General features: G+C 34.1%; 1 protein-coding gene across 1 annotated transcript in view; it reads left to right on the top strand.

Moving 5' to 3' along the window:
* The first annotated feature begins 4,135 nt into the window (after positions 1-4,135).
* LOC143073801 (uncharacterized) overlaps positions 4,136-24,295 on the top strand; it is a 48,023-nt gene continuing 27,863 nt past the window's right edge. Inside the window, exons 1-6 of the mRNA XM_076249558.1 lie at positions 4,136-4,310; positions 4,541-4,855; positions 5,217-5,345; positions 6,590-6,688; positions 7,520-7,636; positions 8,448-8,665. Of these exons, the coding sequence (XP_076105673.1) occupies positions 4,136-4,310; positions 4,541-4,855; positions 5,217-5,345; positions 6,590-6,688; positions 7,520-7,636; positions 8,448-8,665 (1,053 nt within the window). The remainder of the gene's footprint in view (positions 4,311-4,540; positions 4,856-5,216; positions 5,346-6,589; positions 6,689-7,519; positions 7,637-8,447; positions 8,666-24,295) is intronic.

The raw sequence follows: 24,295 nt of genomic DNA, 5'->3' as shown, positions 1-24,295 counted from the left end.
ATAAATAATATTAATACGTAATAAGTACGATTATACGATTATCAGTCATAAATAAGGATGTTTGTTTTTCTCACTCTATGTATGGGTTATCCACATGTTTAAGACGCTCATTTGTGATTTAAACACTCTAATGACAAAATAATCTTCCTTTCATAGTCAGAGATGGCTTATTCACTATCTATACTGTCAATGAACGTCCTAGTTTGAAAACAGGTTATTAAGGTGAACTTAATTTCAATAAAGTAACGGTATTTGTACCTGCTTTTATTTTGCTTTAAATCCGATAAAAATTCAGCAGCTTTCTATATAAAACTAATGTGATTTGTAAATTAAAAAGAGTAAGAAGACTATTTTTGTGTAATTAACTCCTCCTAGTGTTCAACACAGAACTCCGAAATGCAACTTCTATCTTGGAATTGCCTTGGAAATTTATTTCTCATTTTTTTTTCAGAAATAAGTCATTATCAGCAAAATTTATAAGAGATTACACATTTTGTCTAATCAACTCCTATAGTTTTTAACCCAGATCCCTAACAATTCACAGGATGATTGCCACATATGTTCAAGTTGTACACCTGCTATTAAGGAATTGTTTTAGTATCTTTACATATAATTTTTCAAATATTTCAATTTTTAGTATAAATCATTCTCCATTGTGTCGGATACATTCTGCGCAAACCAGCCATTTGAGTCTGTGATCTATTTTTTTTTTACCATGCATTCTTAGTTGAGCATAATGAAATACTTTGTCTTTGATGATTTTTTTTTAAACAACTGTTTTTGAGCATATACAAATAAGTTATGGCTGCGATATAGTTTGTTCTAAGGCGGCGTAAGGTAAACATCAATTAGCCAATCTACACAAGTTAAATAAGGCTGTAATTTTTGTTTATAGAGTAGAATCAGATAATAGATTCCGTTCAGTATGATATAATAGACTTAAAACTTTTAAGCAAATAACAATTGTTATAATTATCAAACTGAAACCAAAATGAATAGCATGATCAATATTATAAAGTTTTTGAATTAACAACCTGTAAATCATCGATTCATAACAGTTTTTATTTATTAACGTTGTACGCCAGACGAGGTTGCTGATTGACCTTAACCTTTTGACAGTTGTGTCTTATTCAGAAAAGTAAATCATAGTATCTATAAGAACCAAGAATCTTTCATAGATAACAAAGCAGAAAAAAGAATAAGAAAAAGAGAATATATGTTTTTACAGTATGAAAAGAGGCCGAAGATGCAAAAAGGACATTAAAAACAATATTTTTCCTTTTCCAAAAAAGGCATTTTATTTTTTGAAATGCATATTATATGTATGCTAATTGGTTTGAATTATTAGATCAGTATGCTGGAGTGTCTTATTGACAACATATTTGTTGAATTTGAGCGTAGAATTTTTCAACAAATTGTCTGCATTCCTTAGGGAATGAACTGTGCGCCTCTCCTTGCCGACCTCTTTCTGTTTTCATATGAGTCGGAGTTCCTTCAGACACTTGTCAAAAACAAGAATATCAAAGAAGCCAGATCATTTAATTTCTCTTTTTAATTCAGGGGTAGGTCATCGAACGTCTCGTCCTTTTTCTAAAAAAAGTTCATCGGAAGGTACCAAGACCTTGTTAATAAATATCCTTATCAACTTCACAAATAATACACGATGATCTTAAATATAAAAAAAGAAGATGTGGTATGATTGCCAATGAGACAACTATCCACAAAAGACCAAAATGACATACATTAACAACTATAGGTCACCGTACGGCCTCCAACAATGAGCAAAGCCCATACCGCATAGTAAGCTATAAAAGGCCCCGATAAGACAATGTAAAACAATTCAAACGAGAAAACTTTAAAGTATAGATTCTTGGTACTGACGTTGTTTATCATCTTAATAACGTGTTAAACTATTATTTCATTTGTCTTTATGCATTTTACTTTACTATTTAGTCTGTTGTTTTTGGTGATATCCATTTGAAGTAGCTCAGTACTTATTATACATCCCGTCATCATATTATTGTGCTATTGAAAATTTATGTATTTTTGTTTTTAATGTTTGCTCATGTGCTTTGTCTATATGCCTTTTTGTGTTTCTTTATTACCTTTGTTGATACTCTGTACTTATACATCCCGTCATAATTGTGTTATTGTGCTATGGTAAATTCTTGTATTCTGTCTTTCATTTTGTCTATATGCCTTGTTATGTTTCTTTGTTACATTTTAGTTTGTTTCTATAGCTATTAAGATAAAAAGACAGTGTTGAGATTTTTCTTATTATGTCTTTTTGTTTTGTTAACAAATTGTTGTCAATGTAATAGCATTTGATGCGACTGTTATACAAGTGAGAGGTGTAGCTAGCTATAAAACCAGTTTAATCCACCAATTTCTACATAAGGAACTACCTGTAATAAGTGAGGAATATGCCAGTTGTTATCCATTAGTTTGATTTGTCTCCGCTTTTGATTATGTATTTTCCGTTTTGAATTTTCCTAGGCGTTTGGTATTTTTGTGATTTTACTTTTTCAATGGCAATTCATTGATTTTATCTTAAAGCAAGATAGTGTCTTTACTCATTCTCTTATCAATTGCCGTCAGGGAAAATAACTAACTACATATTCAAAGTTGAGGACAATACATGTTACTAACAATGGCAGTTATCGGTGGTGGGGGCTCTCAACACTTATTCAGTAACCGACAAAAAAGTTCCACAAATAATAGAAATATAGTGGGATATGCTATTGACTAGAAAAACGAACAAAAAGTGAAAATAATAGGGAAATGTGATATTGACCAGGATAATGAGCATATTCGCTGCAAATGTTTGCACCTGTACTAAGTCAGGAATTTGATGTACAGTAGTTGTCGTTTTTTATGTAATTTATACGTGTTTCTCGTTTCTCGTTTCTTTTTTCTTTTTTTTTTTATTTTATATAGATTAGACCGTTGGTTTTCCCGTTTGTATGGTATACACATTGACCTATAATGGTTTACTTTTTTAAATTGTTATTTGGATAGAAAGTTGTCTCATTGGCACTCACACCACATCTTGCTATATCTTTGTAGTGGAAATGATATTTAATTAGGATAAAGAACATATAGTGGAACATAATATAAACTAGAAAAAAAGAACATATGTTGCACCATGACATTACCTAGGATAATGAACATATAGTTGAACATGATATTGACATTTATTGGAACATTTTAGGATAATGAATATATATTGACTATGGAAATGAACATATAGTGAAATGTGATATTTACCAGGAAAATGAACATATATCTTTGAACATTTTATTGACTATGATAATGAACGTATAGTGGAACATGATATTGACCAGGATAATGAACGTATAGTGAAACATGATATGACTAGGATAATAAACATGTAGTGTAACATTATATTGACTAGGAAAATACAATGAACATATAGTGGAATATCATTGACTTAAATGATGAATATATTGTTAAACATGAAATTGACTGAGATGATGAACGTATAGTGGAACATGATATTTACTAGGATAATGAACGTATAGTGAAACATGAAAGTGACCAGGATAATGAACGTATAGTGGAACATAAAAGTGACCAGAATAATGGACGTGTAGTTGAACATGATAGTGATCAGGGTAATGAACGTATAGTGGAACATGATATTGACTAAGATAATGAACGTATAGTGGAACATAATAGTGACCAGGATAATGGACGAGCAGTTGAACATGATAGTGACCAGGATAATGGACGTATAGTGGAACATGATATTAACCAGGATAATGGACGTATAGTGAAACATAATAGTGACCAGGATAATGAACATATAGTGGAACATGAAAGTGACCAGGATAATGGACGTATAGTGGAACACGATAGTGACCAGGATAATGGACGTATAGTGGAACATGATAGTGACCAGTATAATGGACGTTAACTAAAACATGATAGTGACTAGGATAATGGAACATGATAGTGACCAGGATAATGAACGTGTAGTGGAACATGATATTGACTAAGATAATGCACGTATAGTGGAACATAATAGTGACCAGGATAATGAACGTATAGTGGACATGATAGTGACCAGGATAATGGACGTATAGTGGACAGTGACCAGGATAATGGACGTATAATGGAATATAAGAGTGACCAGGATAATGAACGTATAGTGGAACATGATATTGACCGGGATAATGGACGTATAGTGAAACATGATAGTGACCAGGATAATGGACGTATAGTGGAACATGATAGTGACCAGGATAATGGATACATTTATGATCATGACGATGTTTACGGAATGGACAGTTAATGGAGCAGAATGTTGCACTGGATGTTTGACCATTTTTTAGAACAGGATTTTGACACGTTTGCCTGGTTTTGTTTTATTCTGGAAGCAACCACTAACATCAGTTCAGTTGTTGTTGGTCATAAAAAAACTTCTGTGTCATTTTTTATCTTTTTGAGTGTGTCGAAGTTCCTTTGAAATTGTCGTGAATTAGACATGTGATTTCTATTAACATTTTCTTTTTTGTAGTTCGAATGGGTTTAGGGATTGCCCCACCTGCATTCATTAGTTCATGGAAAGTTGTTAAAGCTAATGGAGACGCAAATGAAGTTGAATTCACAGTACCACATGGTTTGAATGAATTGCCAATGAAAGTTGATGTCCAAGTACGAGTGGAATTTAATAATACATACTTTTACTTCAATGCTTTGAATTCTGCACAGTCCGGAAGTAACAACAATGAATATGGTGGAATCGTGTACATGTTCAACGAGACTAATGTCAAAATAATTGCTCCTGGTCCGAGCAATTGTGGAACATGCAATGGTTATGTGGTATATCTAGGTATATTTTAATTTAAGGGACATTTTAACCATTCTCATGGACTAGGTCCGAACTTTTCAAATTATTTGCGTAAATGGTTGTCCTATTTTGTATTGTGTTGACTATGGACCAAAATTTGTTAGCCGTGCACTTAAAAGATACAATCCCTGACTTGAATGTTTGTCGACGATGTTAAAAATAGTAACATTTTATCATTTATCAGTTTCAGGTAAACTTTATTTACGCCTGATTCAAAACTTTGTATTCAATATACACTTAAATACACCATCAGCATAGCGAGTATTTATCATACTAGTTACTGTAATTTATATAAATATTCCAGTTGATTGAAAACAAGTTTTATCATTAAGTTTTTCTTTAGGTGGTGCCGACCATATAGGGCCTCCAGAATTTCCAAGAACATTCAAGACTGGTCATATTCGTATTCGTGCCTGGAAAATGTGCACATTTGGAAAACCATCTTTTTTAACTCGTATCGTGATAAACAACGGTAAGTATTGTTAATTCATGCAGTAGGTATAAATAAAAAGAAATGTGGGTATATGTCAATGATCTATGGATACACAAGTGAGAGGTTTAGCTAGCTATAAAACCAGGTTTAAACATTTTCAACATAGGAAAGTGCATTTAACAAGTCAGGAATATGGCATTTGATATACATTCCAATAAACCTTTTTTTGAAAAAGGACGAGCCGTTCTTTGATATTACCCTGGTTATCTACTTTCTGGCCAGACACTGGTGACGTTTAACATGGTTTTTCAAATTCTGCAATCCCAAAAACCTTCTTTTGTTGACGCTAAATTAATGCCATATACGAATTTGATTGAGGATAAAAAAGTGGTTATTTTCATTTGCCTTGCATTGTTTTGTCCCTACAGCAAATGATGGATGCTTAACATTATTTTCGTTTTTCTTTACAAATACTTTCAAAATCAATGTATCCGATTTGATGAAGTCTGTGATCCTCGAATTTTGGATGCTGATCTGAAATCATCAAAGCAACGTATTGCATTTGGAATGAATGTTTTATTACCTCCATACCACATTAACTCATTGTATGACACATTTTTTCTAAAACCAGCTGTTGGCATGATGCGGGTTATGTTCTTATATATTTTATGATGACATGAAACTAAACCTAAACGGGAGGTAATGTAATTGAATTTCATATGATGAAGACATAATCTGCAATCAGATTAATTGAGGTCTGAAGCTGGCATGTTAGAAATGTTAATTTATGTATCATTGTCATTTTGCTGAGTTTCTTTTGTTATCTATTCTGACATCGGATGTCTTTTAAGCTGAGTATACCGTGCGTGTTGCTGTGTATTACTTTATTCTACATTAGGTAGAGGTAAAGGGGAGGGTTGTGATCTAACAAAACGAAGCATTTGTTGCGCCTGTCCTAGCTCAGGAGACTCTTGCCTTTGTTAGTCTTGTATTTTTTTTAAAATTTTTGATCATTTATATGTTTTGGAGTTTAGGATGACGTACATTTAACCTGAACTGGAACTCATTTTTATTGAGGGGCCAGCTGATGTTCACTTCCGGGTGCGGGTTATTCTCCCCACATTGAAGACCAATTGGCATATTCCCAATTTCCATTCTCAATTTTATTTGAAAGTATAAACCAAAGGACAAAATTGTTTCCTGAAGTAAAGAACATTAAAACAAAACGTAAAATCATTATGAGCCATATGCTTTCATCTTACACATAATTATCTACATTTCAGATATGAATACATTTGGAACGGTGCCTCATACGCTAAGTAAAATCGACTTACTTATTGTACATGTGCAGTTACAAAATGGATACATCACTCATGCAGATGGTACTATTTTTTGTAGCATTTTACTCATTTAGGAGGGGACATTTGTTAAACCAGAATTTTGAACAGGAATACTGATTTTTATAATTTTCGATGATTTAGTATTGTAATTTTTCAATTGAACCGGTATCATGGTTTACCTGAAATATCTAAAGAGGCAAGTTACGAAAACCATATGTGATAGACATGAACTAACGACAATCACTGAACTACTGGCTCCTGACTTTGAACAGATACACACACAATGTGGAGGGTTAACAATGTTTGTGGGCTACCAGGGACAGTGTTGTTTCAGAACAAAATATCAACAAACAATAAAATTCATTAAAAAGGGCTTAACTCATCAAATCGATAAAAAGCAAAAAATATATAATAAAACCTAGATCGGACGTGGCAGGATACATCATAAAAAAGACACACAGTACAGAATTAAGAGTACTCGCAGTCTTTAACAGCTAGTTCAAAGACAATAGCAACTAGTGAAAACCGTGTATATATATATCTAAGACTAAAATATCAGTCAGTACATATCCAACATCAAATGGATTTAGTGTAAAGACAATAACCGTCAGAGTTAACATAACTTTGTGCAGTACCAGTAATTTGCATATGTGTAAACAATAATTAGTAGTTTGGTATGATTCACTGATACCAAATTCAATGTTTGTACCAATAAAACAATATTTAAAGAACAGTGTGGATTTGGAAACTTTTTAAAACAAATTTATTTAAACGATTGATGAGTTTACCCGGACCGTATATATCAATTCCTGTTTTTTTTTCAATCTTTCAAATTTCACATTTCGTTTAGGGGCTAACAAATTGTTTTTTCAGGGTCAGCATCGGTATTGACATCTGATGTGCCATTTGGAGGAATAATGTTTGCTTATGATAACAGTAAAATTAGGTTTTGGTCGCCGAAGAAGGGAACCGGTACCAGCAATGCAAACGGTAATTAGACAAACCTGATAATTCTTGGTTTTATAGCAATTACTCTGGCTTTATATCTGTCTATTCTAGTTGTGGATATTATTGATACTCTTATAACTATTGTTTACCACCAGCGATCGTGTCAAACATTTAGGTTGAAATGTTCGTGTACAAGATCACAATCACATTGAAGAAATTTTTGTGTTCAAGGTCACAGTCACATTTAAATGTTCGTATGCAAGGTCACAGTCACATTTAAATGTTCGTATGCAAGGTCACAGTCATATTGAAATGTTCTTGCTAAGGTCACACCACAGTCACATTGTAATGTTCGTGTGCAAGGTCACAGTCATATTGAAATGTTCTTGCTAAGGTCACAATGATATTGAAATGTTCGTATGCAAGGTCACAGTTACATTGAAACGTTCGTGTGCATGGTCACAGTCACACTGTAATGTTCGTGTGCAAGGTCACAGTCACATTGAAATGTTCGTATGCATGGTCACAGTCACATTGAAATGTTGATGTTCAAGGTCACAGTCACATTGACATGTTCGCGTGCAAGGTCACAGTCACATTGAAATGTTCGTGTACAAGGTCACAGTCACATACTGTATGACTACATCAGAGTATTAAAATAAAGAAATCGTTTTCGACTCTCAACTTTTTAAACCATCAGACAACTGGTGTTGCAAAAGAGAAGGAACAATCTCATTGTTGTTTTTCTTCAAAATCATAGTATGTCCTTCAAAGAAAGCGAACGATTATCTATAAATTCACTTACTAAATAGTTTTTCTCCTTATATTTGTACCATTTTTTTTTATTTTGCAGGTGCACCATTTTCTGCAGTTGAAGGATGGGGAATTACTGGAAACGTTTATAATGATTCGAGTGTTGTTGCCCAGATATTTGCTTTCAAGTTCAGTGATCTTGACCAGAATCCATTCGCATATGGAACAGAACTTCTAAAGGGTCCAGGAACAACAGATTTATACAAGATTCTACCATCAAGTGCTCCGGGGAGTGATGGTATAATAAATTATTTAACAGTAAGTAATACCGAGGTAGTGAAATTGAGGTTTATACAAGGTTCTACCATTGAGTGCTCCAAGAAGTGATGGTACAATCAACTATTTAACAGTAAGTAATACTGAGGTAGTGAAATTGAGATTTATACAAGATTCTACCATCATGTGCTCCGGGGGGAGTGATGGTACAATCAACTATTTAACAGTAAGTAATACTGAGGTAGTGAAATTGAGGTTTATACAAGGTTCTACCATTGAGTGCTCCAAGAAGTGATGGTACAATCAACTATTTAACAGTAAGTAATACTGAGGTAGTGAAATTGAGGTTTATACAAGATTCTACCATCATGTGCTCCGGGGGGAGTGATGGTACAATCAACTATTTAACAGTAAGTAATACTGAGGTAGTGAAATTGAGGTTTATACAAGATTCTACCATCATGTGCTCCGGGAAGTGATGGTATCATCAACTATTTAACAGTAAATAATACCGAGGTAGTGAAATTGAGGTTTATGCAAGATTCTACCATCATGTGCTCCGGGAAGTGATGGTATAATCAACTATTTAACAGTAAATAATACCGAGGTAGTGAAATTGAGGTTTATACAAGGTTCTACCATTGAGTGCTCAAAGAAGTGATGGTATATTCAATTATTTAACAATAAGTAATACCGGAAAGTTGAGGTTTTATTGACAAATTAGATGGATTAACTCATATTATTTCATGGTATATCGATGAATTACATTCAGAAGTATAGATTCCCTAGAGGCAATGGGGCAACTGCATCGCCAATTTGTGTCTATCAATGAATAAAATCGATGAAAAAAGGTAAATAACATAAACAACGTGTATTTTAAACTATAGAGTGGAGGTATGGTTTGAAACAATTGACTTCTCTGTCCTTTAAGCGAACATTCCTCAAGTAACTGAAAGACACTGATAATCGGTTATATATCTTGAAATGACTAAGGTAGATGTCGTGCTCTATTAGAAACGGATAATGTGACAAATGTGATTTAATCAATATGTCACAAATATATATATAAAAAAGTAAAATAATAAAAATAACGAACCCCTAGGATAATTTAAAACGGACAGTCCCTTGAAACTGGCATGATGCTTAATGTCAAGGAACAGTAAATCAGCAATGTCACAGATTACAGAAACATTTGGGCTCGATGTATTTCAACTGCAAATCGAAAAAATAATGCATTTATCTCATTTATCATTTGAAATATTACTGATTGATACTTACAAAATGGGTGAACATTTGTATAGACAGCACATAAAATCGGCGAAAAATCTTCTTAAATTTGTCTTAGAATCATCAAATTTCATATATTTACTCCATAGATTTTTCATTCAAAAATTTCCCTTATAACGATGCAATATAAAATATGTTCACCGTTTTGTCAAGTGATGTTCTTTGTGAAAAAAATTCCAACAAAACGTCGAAATAATCTCAATTACAAATCACCGTAAAACGTTGATTTTTTGACATTTTCACCACCAACAAGTTAACAATTGATTATAAGACAAAAAACGAAGTCAATGACCATATGATTATTTTATATCTTTAAAAAAGAAAGGAGTAAGTTCGGTAAGGGCCATTTATGGCCCCAATTATAAAGTTCATAGTTACAAGGTAATACATGTTTAAAGTTGCCCTAAAGACATGTTAGAATGTTAAACAGAACTGTTTTTGTCAAAGTTTAATTCTAACACGTTGATTTTTACATCCAAAAAAGGTCAAGATAAGGGATTTTGGTGAAATATGACAAATTCAGCTAGATTTCAACCAAATAAAGGACCAGGAAACATAGAGCGCAGGCGTCGACAAGCTTAAGATTCAAATAAGACATGTGAAATGTCTTCACAAACATTATTTTAAAAGATCTTTGTTGTTGACGTATGCGCTCCATGTTTCCTGTCCAATAATCTATGGAAATTCTACCATTTTCGTTGATTTTTTCGTGAAAAATCAATATGAGTACAACTTGTGACGTCATAATGAAACGCAGAAACGTAACATTTTCAACAAAATGGGTTATATTCTAGCTAGTCAATGTATTAGCTATAATTTATCGTGATATTGGTCGATAAATACGAATTTTAAATTTACGCTAAAAAAGGGGGCCATTTTGGGACTTTATCGAACATACTCCTTTATATCCCAACAATATATAGCTTTTTAAGACAAATCATTGGAGTAGAATTAGAGATTTTACGATTTTAAGAAAAATTTTAGAATGGTTTTCGCCTACTTTATGTGCTTTCTATACAAATATTCACCCATATTAAAATAACTCAATCTGCAATATTTTAGATAATAAGAGATATAAATGCATTATTTTTTTTTCGATTTTCACCTATCGCGTTTCCAATGTCAATATCGATAAGTCGAAGTCCCTAGTAAGCCTCATTTCTTAATAAGAGATTGGAAGGTGTATGTAGTCTATTAGTTTAAACATATTTATTTATAGTGGATTAGGAAACACGTTTTGCAACTCATAATAATTGTAGTTGAACGAGCCAAGGTTGTATGCCAAATTTTAGAAAAAAATCTGCGGCATAGCTCATTACTGTTCCTTGAAATTAATTCATGTCTATTTTTAGTGGATTTGGTTTTCAACAGCACTTGGTATTTCCATGGGAATCAACCGTTCTTCCTTTCTGTCGACATGTTCTTTGATGCATAGTTCAACTAGTTATATCCATCCATGCATCTTACAAACTTATAAAGTTACAAGTTTTAGTTGATCATAAACTTGAATATCATCAAATGTTATGGATTAAACCAAGATTGTTCGAGAATTAAATTTGAATGAACAGTTTTATTGAAATGCGTTGAAGTATCTATGCACATTAGAAAATACTATTATTCTATGATAAAAATATGAAAATCTGGATTTCAAAAAGTATGCTACACGAGAATGAGAGAGAGATCAGATGGAAATCCTGAAACTAAACATAAATGTAATAAAATTGAAATTGATGTAAAGGTATGCAAAATCTTCTTTGCCAAATAAGATCAAATAATAATTTTATGATATAAAAAAGGCAGCAGTAGTATACCGCTGTTTAAAAGTCATAAATCGATTGACAATGCAACAACTCTTCACACGAGACCAAAGTCACATAGATTGACAACTATGGGTCACTGTACTGTCTTAAACGACGAATTGATAGAAAATGCATACAATTTTTTTTCTAGTGTGTTTATGTTTATACAATACAGTAAAATAGCGAAACTTGTTGAAATTAATAGAAACACAAAAAATGATGGAAATTTGAAAAAGGGAAAGGGGGGGGGGGGTTATTGAAATTGTTCTGTCCACAAGTACCTACGTGAAAGAGCTGTCGATGTATTTCTTTATATTAATTTCTCTGAAGGAGAGTTGACTCATTTGCAACTATACCACATCTTCTAAATTTTTTTAGTGAAAAATGTGTCCCTTGATGTAAGGAAAACAACATTCAATAGATATAAGAAGTGGTAAGAGGTCCAATGAGACAACTCTTCATCCAAGTCGAAACTTGTAAAAGTAAACCATTAAAGGTCAAAGTACATCAACACGGAGCCGTGGCTCACACCGAACAACAAGCTATAAAGGGCCCTAAAAACGACCCGTGTAAAACATCAAATGGTAAAACCAACGTTCTTATTTAAAAACATGAGAAACAATAATGAACCACATCAACACACGACAAGCACCGAACATCTGGTTCCTCACCTAGGACAAGTACTGAACATCTGGTTCCTCACCTAGGACAAGTACTGAACATCTGGTTCCTCACCTAGGACAAGTACTGAACATCTGGTTTCTCACCTAGGACAAGCACTGAACATCTGGTTCCTCACCTAGGACAAGCACTGAACATCTGGTTCCTCACCTAGGACAAGTACTGAACATCTGGTTCCACATCAACACACGACAAGCACTGAACATCTGGTTCCTCACCTAGGACAAGTACTGAACATCTGGTTCCACATCAACACACGACAAGCACTGAACATCTGGTTCCTCACCTAGGACAAGTACTGAACATCTGGTTCCACATCAACACACGACAAGCACTGAACATCTGGTTTCACATCAACACACGACAAGCACTGAACATCTGGTTCCTCACCTAGGACAAGTACAAACAAATGCAGCGGGTTTAAACGTTGTGATAGGTACAAACCTTCACCTTTGTCTGAAACAATAGTGTAACATCAGAATATAGAAATACATACTATAAAATATGGAAAGGCTATTTGTCGGGCTAAGCGGACGAATAGTGCTAGGAATATTTGCCCGGCCATTGAAATGCCCATGCCACATGATGTGCGGACTGAAGCGCGTGTTATAGTATCTTCAGCAGCACAAGGAAGTTGCGTGCAATCCGATCACAGAGTTATTATAATTTGGGACACGAATACAATAATATGAACTTAAAACGAAGATATTATTTTATAAAAGAAACTAAAATATTAATTTAAATCACATGAAAAGGACCTTAATGGTCATTGAGCGGAGAACTAAATTTTCCCCCCAAATTCGACTAGTTTTAGCTGAATAAAAAACAGAAAAGATTACCAAAGCAAGAGTAGTGGAGAAATGACTTTACAAAAGCATGTTTTACTTAATGAAATTAAATTATATTCTGAAAATGAATCTTGCAAGTAGTCTGAGAAAGTGGAGGGGCCAAATGAAACGCTTTTTGTAATGCCGCATAGAAGGGGCTTACAAACGAGGGATGTGAGATATAGTTTGTAAATAAAATGTGGCAAGACTAGGGAATTTAAAGATAGCTGACTAAGTATCATGGCATTAGAATCACGGTTTATTATAAACAGTAAGGCACTTTGTATAAATAAAATTTGGGTGTTTAATTTTTGATGTTTAAATGACACTATTCCAACTATTAAGGTTTGTGCTATAACAGTTTAATGCCGTAAAAATGCTTTTCAAATGTCCTTTCATTAATATACCATGTATAAAAGAAAATGAACACTCAACCGTATATATCAGATTTATGACATTTATTTTTAAGTCAAATTTACATGAACTTGTACCTTAAATTAGAGATTTTCTAATGAAGGTGGGTATATATATATATATATATATATATATATATATATATATATATATATAGTGTCTAAAAATAGCAACATTCAATCTATCTAGGTGTGGATCAGTTTGTAAATAAACTGATGCAGTTACTAAATTAAATTATATAAGTGTCTAAGAATGTAACTTTAACACACTAATGATCGAGTGTTATAAAATTAGTTGTTATATTTTATATATTATTCACGCAATATTTCGCTAAACAAATTAGCTTCATCGGGCGTGTGCATCTATCTAGGTGAAATCGGATGCATGACAAAAAAATATCTTTGTAGCTTGACGTTTTTGTGTAAAAGTTTAACATATTGATTGATGGGGTATATAAAAGATATTTTTGCCGTTTATTGTACATAACAATTTTTAAATCTAAACAAATAGTTGTTTTAGTTAAATAGAATGAAATTCATGATTTATTCCTTTGGTTTTGGGTAGAACTGTTTTTCATCCCTCTCATTAAGTCCACCAGGTTCAAGAGTTCGTAGCTGATGCATCCAGAACCTTTCTCTCTGTTTTCTCCTTTCGGAGTCCCAATTTTGATTTACCTCAATTATTTGAAAGGTGATATTATCAAAAGTATGTCCTGTTCTTAAGAGGTGTCTCGTAATTGGACAGTTTCTTCCTTTTGTATAGAACGACCGGTGATTGTTAAGTCTGATGTTGAATGTAGTTTCTGTTTCACCAACATACTGCAGCTTGCAAGTTCCACAAGTAAGAATATAAATACTATTTTCCGTTTTGCAATTAGATGTAACATAGATGTTGTATCGCTGCTTTGTTACTGTGCTGCTGAAAGAGTGGTCAGTGTTGGCGGCTTTACAGCACTTACAATTGCTTCTACCGCATTGTTTGTAACACCCAAATTGAGAAGTTTCTTGTTTCTTTACTTTTGATGTCACAAGTATGTCTTTGAGATTTTTGGGTCTGCGATAGGCAATAACAGGAGGTGATGGAAAAATTTCTTTTAAGGAAGAGTCATTTTCGATAAGACGCCAGTGCTTTCGGATAGTAGATGAAATATTTGTCAAATCGGGATGAAAGGTTACAACAAACGGAATTCTATCTGCACGGGTCGTCTTATCTTTGTATTCCATGAGGCTAGCTCGATCTTTTTCTTGGGCTTTATCAAAAGCGTCTGTGATGTTTTTGGTTTTATATCCTCTTGATTTCAGCTGTGTTTTTAGTTGTCCCAAACGATAGTTAAGTTTGGATTCCGAGGAGCAAATTCGCTTTAGTCTGATGGCTTGACTGTAAGGTATACTCCTGGAGCAGTGTTTCGGGTGACAACTTTTTGGAGAAAGGAACTGGTGTTTATCAGTTTTCTTTGTGTGGAGATCAGTTGTCATGACCCCGTTTTTTACAAATGTGGTGGTGTCGAGAAAAGCAATTTTCTCGCTTGAAAATTCAGATGTAAATTTAATTGAGTGATGGAACTGATTACAATGATCTAGGAAATCTTGCAAATGTTCTGCAGTATCGTTCCATTTCATGTCAATATCATCAATAAAACGGAGCCATGACAAGGGTTTGTATGGCACACTTAAAAGGATGCGTTCTTCGAGATCCCCCATAAAAATGTTGGCAAAAGAAGGTGCCATTTTTGTTCCCATACTAGTTCCGTCAATCTGTAAAAAGTGCTTGTCGTTGAAAATAAAGTTGTTATTTTCAAGCACTAGCTTGAGCAATTGAACTAGACAGTCAGTTTGGGAATGTTTATCCTTTCGAGTATTCCATACTTTTTCACACGCGGCAATTCCTTCATCTTTTGGAATATTTGTGTATAAAGAACACACATCCATTGAAACCAAAATTGTGTTGTTAGGTAAAGGACTTAAGGAATTCATTTTCTTCAAATAGTCAGTCGTATCTTGAATATGAGATGGTAGTTGTTTAACATGTGGTCTGAGGTGGTAATCAACAAATTCTGAAATTTTTTCGGTGGGATGGCCATTAGCTGATACTATAGGTCTCCCTGGGATCCCTTCTTTGTGGAGTTTTGGAAGTAAGTAAAATCGACCGGCTGTGCACGTTTCGTCTGGGCGTAGATAATCGTACGTATCGTCATCAATTTGTTTATCTTTATTCATTTCTGAGAGGACGTCATTAATTTTTTTGCTGATTTCTTTGGTTGGATCACATGTTAGTTCTTTATAAAATTTAGCGTTTGAGAGTTGACGATTTCCTTCTTCGATGTAGTCTGCCTTGTTCATCACTACAACGGCACTTCCTTTGTCAGCTTGTTTGATAACAATTTCGTCACGGTCTTTTAAGTTTATCATGGCTTGACTTTCTGACTTTGAAATATTTCTGACTTGTTTACCACTGATTGAAGACCTGACTTCAACTTTGACTGATGTAATGAATGATTCCAAATTGTCGTTTTTGCTTTTAGGGGGATTCCATTTACTTTTCTTTTTAAATTTTGGAATGCATATGTCTCCTTCATCACTCTCATAATCAGATTCATTCATTCCGGCTTCTTTTAAATTTTTCTTCTGTTGTCTATTGAAATGTTCTTCCAACCGAAGACGCCTGGCAAATGCTTCTACATCTGTCTCAAGTTGTAAATTGTTGACGGTTGCTGGAGCTGGACAGAAATTAAGGCCTTTACTCAATAGTTTTTCTTCAGAGGTAGTTAGTTCTATTGATGACAGATTGACAACTAACTTATCTTGAACTGTGTGTTTCTGTTTTTTAAAACGTCTTTTCCTCGGTTGTTTTGATTTACTCTCTTTTAACAAGTTTAAAATTTGATCTTCTTCAAAAACGGAACTTTGTTGGTTTAAACGGTCTCGTTTGAACTTTTTATTTTGTTTAGCTTTGAAATTTTGTTTCTCTATTCTTTGAATGTCGGTTAGTCTTCTTTGAATTACGTCCATGTCTTCTGGAATAACAGACAGAGATGTTTTTATATACGTTTCATTTAATTTCGAATTAATTTGTTTGTAGCCGTAGATAGAAAAGGAGAGTAAGAGTTGAAAAAGTCGGAATGAACAATTGAATAAAATATCGTCCCAACGTTTCATAAATCTGCTGGACTTTACACCCGGTGTCTGAGGCGTCAATTTGATATTTAAACCTTTTGCATCATGCTTCTAATCTTAAATCGTACATAGATAACAACACCATACCAAAAGGTTTAAATATCAAATTGACGCCTCAGACACCGGGTGTAAAGTCCAGCAGATTTATGAAACGTTGGGACCATATTTTATTCAATTGTTCATTCCGACTTCTTCAACTCTTACCCTCCTTTTCTATCTACGGCTACAAACAAATTAATTCGGAATTAAATGAAACGTATATAAAAACATCTCTGTCTGTTACTCCAGAAGACATGGACGTAATTCAAAGAAGACTAACCGACATTCAAAGAATAGAGAAACAAAATTTCAAAGCTAAACAAAATAAAAAGTTCAAACGAGACCGTTTAAACCAACAAAGTTCCGTTTTTGAAGAAGATCAAATTTTAAACTTGTTAAAAGAGAGTAAATCAAAACAACCGAGGAAAAGACGTTTTAAAAAACAGAAACACACAGTTCAAGATAAGTTAGTTGTCAATCTGTCATCAATAGAACTAACTACCTCTGAAGAAAAACTATTGAGTAAAGGCCTTAATTTCTGTCCAGCTCCAGCAACCGTCAACAATTTACAACTTGAGACAGATGTAGAAGCATTTGCCAGGCGTCTTCGGTTGGAAGAACATTTCAATAGACAACAGAAGAAAAATTTAAAAGAAGCCGGAATGAATGAATCTGATTATGAGAGTGATGAAGGAGACATATGCATTCCAAAATTTAAAAAGAAAAGTAAATGGAATCCCCCTAAAAGCAAAAACGACAATTTGGAATCATTCATTACATCAGTCAAAGTTGAAGTCAGGTCTTCAATCAGTGGTAAACAAGTCAGAAATATTTCAAAGTCAGAAAGTCAAGCCATGATAAACTTAAAAGACCGTGACGAAATTGTTATCAAACAAGCTGACAAAGGAAGTGCCGTTGTAGTGATGAACAAGGCAGACTACATCGAAGAAGGAAATCGTCAACTCTCAAACGCTAAATTTTATAAAGAACTAACATGTGATCCAACCAAAGAAATCAGCAAAAAAATTAATGACGTCCTCTCAGAAATGAATAAAGATAAACAAATTGATGACGATACGTACGATTATCTACGCCCAGACGAAACGTGCACAGCCGGTCGATTTTACTTACTTCCAAAACTCCACAAAGAAGGGATCCCAGGGAGACCTATAGTATCAGCTAATGGCCATCTTACCGAAAAAATTTCAGAATTTGTTGATTACCACCTCCGACTACATGTTAAACAACTACCATCTCATATTCAAGATACGACTGACTATTTGAAGAAAATGAATTCCTTAAGTCCTTTACCTAACAACACAATTTTGGTTTCAATGGATGTGTGTTCTTTATACACAAATATTCCAAAAGATGAAGGAATTGCCGCGTGTGAAAAAGTATGGAATACTCGGAAGGATAAACATTCCCAAACTGACTGTCTAGTTCAATTGCTCAAGCTAGTGCTTGAAAATAACAACTTTATTTTCAACGACAAGCACTTTTTACAGATTGACGGAACTAGTATGGGAACAAAAATGGCACCTTCTTTTGCCAACATTTTTATGGGGGATCTCGAAGAACGCATCCTTTTAAGTGTGCCATACAAACCCTTGTCATGGCTCCGTTTTATTGATGATATTGACATGAAATGGAACGATACTGCAGAACATTTGCAAGATTTCCTAGATCATTGTAATCAGTTCCATCACTCAATTAAATTTATATCTGAATTTTCAAGCGAGAAAATTGCTTTTCTCGACACCACCACATTTGTAAAAAACGGGGTCATGACAACTGATCTCCACTCAAAGAAAACTGATAAACACCAGTTCCTTTCTCCAAAAAGTTGTCACCCGAAACACTGCTCCAGGAGTATACCTTACAGTCAAGCCATCAGACTAAAGCGAATTTGCTCCTCGGAATCCAAACTTAACTATCGTTTGGGACAACTAAAAACACAGATGAAATCAAGAGGATATAAAACCAAAAACATCACAGACGCTTTTGATAAAGCCCAAGAAAAAGATCGAGCTAGCCTCATGGAATACAAAGATAAGACGACCCGTGCAGATAGAATTCCGTTTGTTGTAACCTTTCATCCCGATTTGACAAATATTTCATCTACTATCCGAAAGCACTGGCGTCTTATCGAAAATGACTCTTCCTTAAAAGAATTTTTTCCATCACCTCCTGTTATTGCCTATCGCAGACTCAAAAATCTCAAAGACATACTTGTGACATCAAAAGTAAAGAAACAAGAAACTTCTCAATTTGGGTGTTACAAACAATGCGGTAGAAGCAATTGTAAGTGCTGTAAAGCCGCCAACACTGACCACTCTTTCAGCAGCACAGTAACAAAGCAGCGATACAACATCTATGTTACATCTAATTGCAAAACGGAAAATAGTATTTATATTCTTACTTGTGGAACTTGCAAGCTGCAGTATGTTGGTGAAACAGAAACTACATTCAACATCAGACTTAACAATCACCGGTCGTTCTATACAAAAGGAAGAAACTGTCCAATTACGAGACACCTCTTAAGAACAGGACATACTTTTGATAATATCACCTTTCAAATAATTGAGGTAAATCAAAATTGGGACTTCAAAAGGAGAAAACAGAGAGAAAGGTTCTGGATGCATCAGCTACGAACTCTTGAACCTGATAGACTTAATGAGAGGGATGAAAAACAGTTCTACCCAAAACCAAAGGAATAAATCATGAATTTCATTCTATTTAACTAAAACAACTATTTGTTTAGATTTAAAAATTGTTATGTACAATAAACGGCAAAAATATCTTTTATATACCCCATCAATCAATATGTTAAACTTTTACACAAAAACGTCAAGCTACAAAGATATTTTTTTGTCATGCATCCGATTTCACCTAGATAGATGCACACGCCCGATGAAGCTAATTTGTTTAGCGAAATATTGCGAGAATAATATATAAAATATAACAACTAATTTTATAACACTCGATCATTAGTGTGTTAAAGTTACATTCTTAGACACTTATATATATATATATATATATATATATATATATATAACAAGTCTAAAAGGGTACAACATCACCAAAAACACAATAAAACGAACAATATGTTAGATATTTCGGATAACATATATCCTTCCACGGTAATTGCACGATGACAAATGAATCATGTCAATTCAAATTAAGACTCTATCAAAATCTTGAAATTTATACAATTTGAGCGAACGCTGGAACAATTTTAAAATTTCCAGACACGGCGCAAAGACTACAAAGATATGCCAAAATATAAATAGTTATTTACGATGTGAACTGGCACAACTCTAAATTCCCAAAGGTGGTGACAGTTGAGATGTTACACAACTGCGTGGAAATACAGTCCCAATCAACAGTCCTGACAGATCTAAGCTGGTATAATATTTAAAATATGACAACGGTAGAGCAATTGCAACAGAGACTGCGTTTTTAAACATCCCAAAAATATAGTAATTAGATGATAAGAAAAATGAGTAATAAATTTTTACTAAGGTTAAGTAATAGAACGTGACTGCGTATTTACACATTCCTGCCAACTGTAATTAAAACTAGTATAATTAAAAAATTCCTGAAAAGTGTAAGAGTCCAGTACGGAAGCCGGAGTTACTGGACACAAGTGATGGCAGGAAATTAGTGATAGTAGGGAAAATGAGTGACTCTTCTATGTTTTTTCGTTAATGCCCTCTGTGGAAACTGTCCTGAGCTTTCTTATCCAAAAACTTTCCCGAGCAAGTCTGTCGGCCTTTGACCAGTCCTCGTTGTGATCTATGATGGTGATGGTAAGTTTTTTAAGATCAGCTTGGGCGTGCCCATATGATCTTAAATGACGACTTACGGGGAGGTCGGGCTTGCAGGTGTAGTGACTACGATGACCATTCATGCGTTTGTTGAATGGCTGTTCTGTCTCGCCAACATACTGCATGCCACATCGACACTGAAGAATGTATACAACATTCTGGGTTTTGCAAGTTACATTACAAAATATTGTGTACACAGACCCAGTGGAGTGGCAAGTAAATGTTTGAGTATTCAGTATTTGTTGGCAAGTCAGACATCGTTTGTTACCACATGACTTGCACCATCCTGTAGTTGAACAGCTTTTATTAGAGGAGACGGCAGCTTTCACAAATAAGTCTTTTAGACTTGCTGGTCTCCGAAAAGCTAAGACAGGAGGATCGGGAAAGATTTTGGATAATTTTGGGTGATTGGCAATACTTTGCCAATTGGCACGGATCAAACGTGAAAGGTTAGTAAAGGCGGGATTGTATGTTAATACAAATGGAACTATTTTGCTGCGCCTCTTCTTTTTGTACTGTAACAGGTCATTGCGGCTGTTATTGTTAGCACGCGCAAACCCCTTCATGTCCCATTTCTTATAGCCTCGTTTAATTAAAAATGCGCGAAGTTCCTGTAACCGCTGAGTGACAGCCTCCTCAGAGGAGCAAATCCGCTTTACTCTGAGAGCTTGACTGTACGGGATACTTTTTGTACAGTGTTTGGGGTGACAGCTTTGGGGAGAAAGGTACTGATGTTTATCTGTAGGTTTACAGTAGAGGTCTGTTGATATGACACCGTCCTTTATAGATGTAGTTGTGTCTAAGAAAGATATCTTAGAGTCGGATATTTCATATGTAAATTTAATTGACTGGTGGGCGTTGTTTGCATGTCTGATAAAAGCATCCAATTTTTGTTGGGATTCAATCCATTTCATGTCAACATCATCGGTGAAACGGAACCAAGACAGAGGTTTGGATAAAGATGTTGAAATAATTTGTTTCTCTAATTTGCCCATGAAAATATTGGCGTAAGACGGTGCCATTTTCGTCCCCATCGCTGTCCCGTTTATTTGAAGGTAATTCTCACCATTAAAGGTAAAATTGTTGCATTTCAGGACCAGAGTAAGCAGCTGGACTTAACATTCGGTAGGTGGTTCTAAAGTGTTGCGCGAGTCCCTTATTTCCCTACACGATTGTATTCCGTCATCATGAGGTATGTTGGTATACAATGAGGTGACATCTAAAGTGACAAGGAGGGTTTCCGGAGGAAGAGGGTTCATGGCTGTCACTCAGCGGTTACAGGAACTTCGCGGATTTTTAATTAAACGAGGCTATAAGAAATGGGACATAGATAAGGGGTTTGCGCGTGCTAACAATAACAGCCGCAATGACCTGTTACAGTACAAAAAGAAGAGGCGCAGCAAAATAGTTCCATTTGTATTAACATACAATCCCGCCTTTACTAACCTTTCACGTTTGATCCGTGCCAATTGGCAAAGTATTGCCAATCACCCAAAATTATCCAAAATCTTTCCCGATCCTCCTGTCTTAGCTTTTCGGAGACCAGCAAGTCTAAAAGACTTATTTGTGAAAGCTGCCGTCTCCTCTAATAAAAGCTGTTCAACTACAGGATGGTGCAAGTCATGTGGTAACAAACGATGTCTGACTTGCCAACAAATACTGAATACTCAAACATTTACTTGCAACTCCACTGGGTCTATGTACACAATATTTTGTAATGTAACTTGCAAAACCCAGAATGTTGTATACATTCTTCAGTGTCGATGTGTCATGCAGTATGTTGGCGAGACAGAACAGCCATTCAACAAACGCATGAATGGTCATCGTAGTCACTACACCTGCAAGCCCGACCTCCCCGTAAGTCGTCATTTAAGATCACATGGGCACGCCCAAGCTGATCTTAAAAAATTTACCATCACCATCATAGATCACAACGAGGACTGGTCAAAGGCCGACAGACTTGCTCGGGAAAGTTTTTGGATAAGAAAGCTCAGGACAGTTTCCCCAGAGGGCATTAACGAAAAAACATAGAAGAGTCACTCATTTTCCCTACCATCACTAATTTCCTGCCATCACTTGTGTCCAGTAACTCCGGCTTCCGTACTGGACTCTTACACTTTTCAGGAATTTTTGAATTATACTAGTTTTAATTACAGTTGGCAGGAATGTGTAAATACGCAGCCACGTTCTATTACTTAACCTTAGTAAAAATTTATTACTCATTTTTCTTATCATCTAATTACTATATTTTTGGGATGTTTAAAAACGCAGTCTCTGTTGCAATTGCTCTACCGTTGTCATATTTTAAATATTATACCAGCTTAGATCTGTCAGGACTGTTTATTGGGACTGTATTTCCACGCAGTTGTGTAACATCTCAACTGTCACCACCTTTGGGAATTTAGAGTTGTGCCAGTTCACATCGTAAATAACTATTTTTATTTTGGCATATCTTTGTAGTCTTTGCGATTTGTCTGGAAATTTTAAAATTGTTCCAGCGTTCGCTCAAATTGTATAAATTTCAAGATTTTGATAGAGTCTTAATTTGAATTGACATGATTCATTTGTCATCGTGCAATTACCGAGGAAGGATATCTGTTATCCGAAATATCTAACATGTTGTTCGTTTTATTTTGTTTGTGGTGATGTTGTACCCTTTTAGACTTGTTATATATTATATTTTGTAGTGTACTGAATCGTTTTTATGATCCATCGCCCCATAAGATTTATCGTTGACTATTTATTCAGTCATTTAATATATATATATATATATATATATATATATATATATATATATATATATATATATATATATATATATATATATATATATATATATATATGTATATATATATATATATATATATATACATATATATATATATATATACATATATATATATATATATATATATATATATATAATATATATATATATTTATTGAGAAAACTACCCCTTTACATCGGGGACAAACACAAACAGGGTATAAATGTTTGCGTCATACAAACTATAAATACAATAAATACAGTGTACATAAATAAAAACATCACTATCATTAAAAATGTCAATATATTCGTAAAACTATTTCTTTTAAAAACTAACATTTGGTAATAAAAATTATAAAAGTTAGTAAAAGAAACCGTAAAAGTACGTTGCTATATCCTGAACATTTTTAAAAGATTACACATATATACATAGACTTTTTCTAAAAATACATGCACATTCATATAAACTTGACACAATTTCAAACTTTCATACATTTAAATAATTTAGACATTAACATGTAACAAGTCATTGCGAGCTTTAATGAGTGAGTATAATATATTCCTCACTGAAAATTATTGAAGTTTTGAATAATTCTATATATCGTCGCTGGGGTTCCAAAATGTTTTAAATTACTAATGTTTCAAGAAAAAAATATCTCACATACAGGCTTTGAAAATTTGATCGAAATGTATGTGAACTTGAACATTTTTGTAAATGGCGGTGAAATAAAAGCTTTTACATTTCTAGATCACCCCAAAACCTAATTGATTTTCCCAGAAGTAAAGAAATGTATAATTATTTGATTTCCAAAGCCATATACAACAATTTTCAAGTTTACATACAACATTTTTTAAG

This window comes from Mytilus galloprovincialis, chromosome 4 (genome assembly GCF_965363235.1).
Source record: "Mytilus galloprovincialis chromosome 4, xbMytGall1.hap1.1, whole genome shotgun sequence".
In the NCBI taxonomy this organism is placed as follows: domain Eukaryota; kingdom Metazoa; phylum Mollusca; class Bivalvia; order Mytilida; family Mytilidae; genus Mytilus; species Mytilus galloprovincialis.
This window is presented reverse-complemented; position numbering and strand designations above follow the sequence as displayed.